At 67.1% G+C, this 5,217-nt stretch overlaps 1 protein-coding gene across 1 annotated transcript; it reads right to left on the minus strand.

Moving 5' to 3' along the window:
* Positions 1 to 251: 251 nt before the first annotated feature.
* On the minus strand, positions 252 to 4,147 carry IRX2 (iroquois homeobox 2). The gene is made up of 4 exons (XM_065875242.1): positions 3,899 to 4,147; positions 2,134 to 2,539; positions 1,116 to 1,832; positions 252 to 304 (listed from the first exon to the last, which is right to left on the minus strand). The coding sequence occupies exons 1-4, from the start codon at positions 4,145 to 4,147 to the stop codon at positions 252 to 254; spliced, it is 1,425 nt and encodes a 474-aa protein (XP_065731314.1).
* Positions 4,148 to 5,217: the final 1,070 nt, after the last annotated feature.

Consider the following 5,217-nt stretch of genomic DNA (forward strand, 5'->3'; position numbering starts at 1 on the left):
AGAACTTGAGCAGAAAAAGAAGGACTCTCTAAAAGAGCATGGATCCCCTCCCACTTAAAGGGGAAAACACAAAACAAAACAAAACAAAAAAAAGGGGGAAGATTGCAGTGCTCTGTCCTCATACCCCGTGCCAAAAAGCAAGAAATACACATTAAGCAAGTTTACAGGGCAACTGGTTCGGGGAGGCTTACCCAAGGGGTGAGGGGGAACCCCAGGGAGCCCACTTACTTGCATTGCTGTGTGCGGCCCTTCTATAGGTAGGGCTGGAGGCCTCCACCAACCACGGTGCAGCCCTCACTGGCATCTGTCGGGGAGGGGGCAGTTAGTCAGAACCCACCCCCAGAGCCATCAGTCTCCCAGACAGCAGCACAGCCACCAGCCTGCACACCCACGCTCGCCATGCCCTTGCCCCCTGCGCCCGGCGAGCAGTCTGGGGGAGCCCGCTGTCTCCACCACCACTGCCTGAGACAGACTTCGGTCATGTTTCCGCGTCCTCATTTTCTCTCCCCCTTGACTCCTTTTACAGGTCTTATCAGCTCAAGCCTGAATTATGAGCAACAGAGACAATATAAAGAAAAGGAGAGAAAGAAAACAGGCTCTCGTTTTCTATTTTGAAGATTTAAAAACTAAGGCCTCTGGGAAGAACTAGAACGTTTTGTTTCCTTCCAGCCAAAGGCAGAAGAGGAGATTCAGCTGAGACTATAAAGGGACAGAAAAGACAGAAAGCTTAGGCTCAGTCAGCAGGGGGAAAGCTGTCAGCTGCGTGTTGGGCAATCTGTGTTTGCCCAAACGAAAACAGTCACGAGAATACTCGTAACGGTAATAATGGTAAATCAAACGAAAAGTCAGCTGTAAGGGGGCAAGTCCCGTTGCGTGGCAGGATCGCCTGGCCCTCCGCCCCCTTTCTGCCCTCACCACCCCTTCCCTTCTAACTTGTAGTCCAAGAACCACCGTCCAAAGACGTCCTGTCTTCCTGTTCTCCTGTAAGCGACAAAGCTTCCCCGGCCAGACCTACAGGTCCCCCGGCCCCTTCCCCGGCTCCTCGAGGGTGCTCACCAACCGGGGACCCGCCGGCGCCCCCTCCCCCGGGGCCCCGCGGGCCGCAGGCCGCCTACCTTTCTTGGGCTCGTAGCCGCCGCCGGGGGGCCGGTAGTGGGGCTCCAGCGGGTGCGCGCCCGCCTTGCCCGCGTCGCTGGCAGCCTTGGGCGCCGCGTGCAGCGCCTCTCCGGGGGCCGCGGCCGCCGAGTTGTACCGCAGGAGACCCTGGCCCTGCAGAGCCGCGTTCAAGTTCCCGTAGTTTGTGTAGTTGCCGTAGAAGGGCGACGTGTAGTAGAGGTGGCGGCCGAGCAGCGGCGACGCGGGGTAGGGCGAGCCGCCCGGCGGCGCCCCTGACGAGGCGGGCGCGGCGGCCGCTGGCAGCCCCGGCGGCGCGCAGGCCGGGCCCAGGCTCGGCTGCTTGAGGTCCGACGTGGCGATCTCGGCCAGAGACCACAGCTTGGGCTTGCTGGCGGGCGGCGGCGCGCCCGGCGACGTCCGGCTACCCAGGGGCGTCTTGCCGCCGCCGCCCCCGCGGGGCGCGGCCTCGGATGGGGGGCTCAGCAGCGGCGCCTCCACGCCGGTGAGCGGCGACGAGGTCACGGGCTTGGGCGGCGCCAGGTCCCGCTCGCCCTCCTCCTCGTCGTCGTCCTCGTCGTCCTCCAGGTCGTCGTACTTCTCCTTGCACTCCGAGCCCGACTCGCACAGGGGGTCCCCGGCCCGGCACGGCAGCTTCTCTCCGTCCGACTCGGCGGAGCACGAATGATCCGTGAGCGAGTCGACGTGCAGGCTGATCCCTGCAGGGGCGCGGGCACGATCTGTGGCACCCGGGGGCTCTCTGCCCCACCTGCTCCCTCACTTCGACCCAACCCGAGCCGCGTCCTCCAGGGAGCGCGACCTCCCAGGACGCGCTCACCGAGGAGGAGTTGCTCGGCCCCGGAGCTACCAGGCGGCCGAGACTCCAGGCCCGAACGTGGAGCGTCGGGCGGGCAGCACCCGCCCCACCCCCCGCCCGACCTCATCCTCCCTGACCTCACCTTGGCGCCCCGCCTGGGAAGAAAGCCCCCGCGACCCTGCGCCCGCCTCGGCCCCCCTCACCTTCGTCCTCCGCCGAAGTCTCGGTGCCCTCCTGCACCTTGTCCGGACTCTCCTCCTTGCTCCTTGCCGAGTCGCCCTCGTCCTCGTCCTCATCCTCGCTTTTGTTCCTGGGGGCCCACGTCATCTTGTTCTCCTTCTTGAGGCGCCGGCGCGCGTTGGCGAACCAGGTGGAGACCTGCGTGAGGGTCATCTTGGTGATGATGGCCAGCATGATCTTCTCGCCCTTGGTGGGGTAGGGGTTCTTGCGGTGCTCGTTGAGCCAGGCCTTGAGCGTGGCCGTGGCATCCCGCGTGGCGTTCTTGCGGTAGGCCGGGTCATTGAGCTGGTACGGGTAGGCCGCGCTTCCATAAGGGTGGTAGCTGATGGCGCCCGTCATCCCGGTCGTGTGTGCGTCGTAGGGCGCACCCTGCAACCGACAAGAGCCTGGTGAGCGGGTCGCTTGGGGACCTGCCAGGCGTCAGCGCCAAGGCGACCCCTCCGCCCGCCCGTGGCCGCCTTTCCCACGATGCCTCCGGCGCTATAGCTGCGCTTCCCGCGGCAACTGAGCAAAAGGACTCAGCGGGTAATTTAAGGCCAGCTGTTGATCAAGAAAAGCGATACGGTTTTATTATCAAATTTTCCAACTATTTCACTTTCCTAAAACGAGGCATCTTCCCCCAAATGCCCCTGGGCCGCCAGTACAGACGTACACAAACACGAACGCACACACAGGCCCACAGGTAGTTTCCTGATATCTAAATTTCTCTGGATGTTAAGTGCGGCTGCCTCCCCTACTCCCCCTCCCCCGCCCTTATATGGTTAAAAAACTACCCCAGAGCCCCCGCTCCGCTATTCACCGCCCTAAAGCTCGGCAAATCCAATTTGCAACTCAGAAGCCAGTCACCGTTTCGAATTCTTCAAATACGTGGTAATTAGCATGTTAATTCAGCCTTTAACGTTTAAATTCGAGACTTTTACAGCCTTCGCCGAGGCCCCAGCAACTCCAGTGCTGCCCTGGAATTCCGCCGAGCGCGGGAGGTGGCCACAAGCCCCCGTTACGGCCTCCATCATCTAAAATGAGTTTTGCCACACCCGGCCGGGCCCAGCCGCAGACCCCGAGGAGCGCGGGCCGACCACGGGTCGGGGAAGCAGGAGCTGCTCTCGGTGCGCAGCACTTAGCTGGCCAAACGCCGGCCGACACGTTTTTCCGAAGCATGGCCTGTGGGACAGATTAAGGCTGAGATCTTGGCGGCCGGGCCGGGCCCCAGAGCCTCTGCCGATGCTCCCTCCCTTCCCCAACCCTGTGACCCCAAGCCCCTACAAGTAGATGCTAAACACTCGGTAATCGCCCCGGAGGCCCCAGTGGCGCCGACCCTCGCGCCTCGCGCCGAAAGAAGCGAGCGCCGGCCCGCTCCGGACTGCTGGTCGAGCTTCGGCGCCTGAAGGAAGGACCACCCAGGACAGATCCCATCCCGACCCCAGCGGAGTCGCACTTCACAGGCTCTTGGGGAAAATGACCCCTGCAGCCGAGTGGAAGGGCGTGGAGCGCGAGTCTCGGCCCGCGCTCAGGACGTCGCCGGCCGACCGCCCTGCCTCTTGTCCTGGCCTCTCGTCCCGCCAGCAGCGCGGCGACCCCAGTCGGCGACTGCGGAGCCACCTCCCACGGCACGTTCCCCGCGGCCCAGCTCGCGGATCCCCGGCCCCGCTCCGCCAGCGCCGCGATCAGTGTCTCCGCGCCCGGCGTCCCGCGTCCAGCCCGCCCGCCCGCCCGCCCGCGCGCGGTTACCATGTAGGATGGGAAGCCGGCGGCGGCAGCGGCAGCGTCGGCCGAGTACTGCAGCGGGCTGCCGAAGCCCGTGGCCGCCTGCGCGGTGAAGGCCGCGGAGCCCGGGTAAGGGCTGAACGCCGAGCCCGACGCCGAGCGAGCCAGCTCCTCGCTGCGCGGCGCCGCCAGTGCCGACGCGCCGTACGCCGGGCACGAGTATAGCGCCAGCGAGCCGGGCGCCTGGTACAGGTAGCCCTGCGGGTAGGACATGGTGGGCGCGGGGCGCCGGGCCCGCGTCACGCCGAACAGCGGGCAGGGCGCGCGGCGCCCTCCATCCACGCCCGGCCGGGGCGCGGCGCGGCGGCGGCGGGCGCGGGGACCGCCGGCCGAGGCAGGCCGGCCTGCACACTAGCCCGGGCGGCCCGCGGGCCGGGGGAGCGGCTGGGCGGCGGCGGCGGCGGCGGCCTCGGCAGCGGCAGCGCAGAGCCGGTGGGCGCAGCCGCGCGCCAGGCCGGCGGTCGGGGTTTGGGGGAGTCTGGACTCGGGAGTGAGGAGTTGAGGAAGGAGCGCTCGAGTTTCCGAGGGACATTGGAACGCAGAGCTGTCCGTCACGAGCTCATCTGCATATTCGGGCGCCCGCCCCCTCCCCTGCCCCGCCCGCTTTGCCGGCTCCAGCCGCCAGGCCGCGGCCGGGGGAGGGGCGGAGACGGGCCCGGGAGAGGGGCGGAGGAGCGGGCGGCGGGAGGGAGGAAGGAGGGAGGAGGAGGCGATAGCGACGCGCAGGCTTTTGTGGCGCAGTCGCCTCTCGCGCAGACCCAGCCCGCGGCTCGCGGCCCCGCAGCCTGGCGGGGCCGAGCAGTGCGCACCCCCTCCCACTCGCGCGGACTCCCGGCACCCGCCCTCCCACCTTCCTCGGCCAGCCCCCCAGACCCAGCCGCGCTGGCCCCCTTCCCTTGCCCCGCCCCCAGCTCGGCCCGCGAGAACCCGGCAGAGACCGCCGGGCTGCCACTTGGGGGGACGAACGGCCCGTGCCCCCTCTCCGCCCGGGTGACTGAGCGCAGGACCCTAGTGCAAGGGCCGAGAGCCGCGGGTGATGGGGCGGGAGTGTGGCACCCGAGGCCCGGGTCCTCTAGGGGTTGCCGTGCGTGGCGCTGACTTCCACCTTCCTGCGTCCACCCTGCCTGCCGCGCGGTGCGAAGCTCCCCGCGTGGCCTCGCGTGTGGTCTCCGGCCCCGCGCCGCCCAGCGTGTCCCCGCGGGACCCGGATACGGGGCACTTTCGTTGCGAACTGCCAGGAGGGCCCTGAGGTGAGCTTTCTGCCCCGAAGTCCGTAGTGGCAA

This window comes from Phocoena phocoena, chromosome 3, assembly GCF_963924675.1.
Source record: "Phocoena phocoena chromosome 3, mPhoPho1.1, whole genome shotgun sequence".
Classification (NCBI taxonomy): Eukaryota; Metazoa; Chordata; class Mammalia; order Artiodactyla; family Phocoenidae; genus Phocoena; species Phocoena phocoena.

Coding starts and splice junctions, on each gene's coding strand:
- IRX2 (XM_065875242.1), bottom strand. CDS start 4,147: ATGTCCTACCCGCAGGGCTACCTGTACCAGGCGCCCGGCTCGCTGGCG. Junction 1,833..2,133: donor GACTTCGGCGGAGGACGAAG/GTGAGGGGGGCC, acceptor GCGCCCCTGCAG/GGATCAGCCTGCACGTCGAC. Junction 305..1,115: donor CGGCTACGAGCCCAAGAAAG/GTAGGCGGCCTG, acceptor CCTCCCCGACAG/ATGCCAGTGAGGGCTGCACC.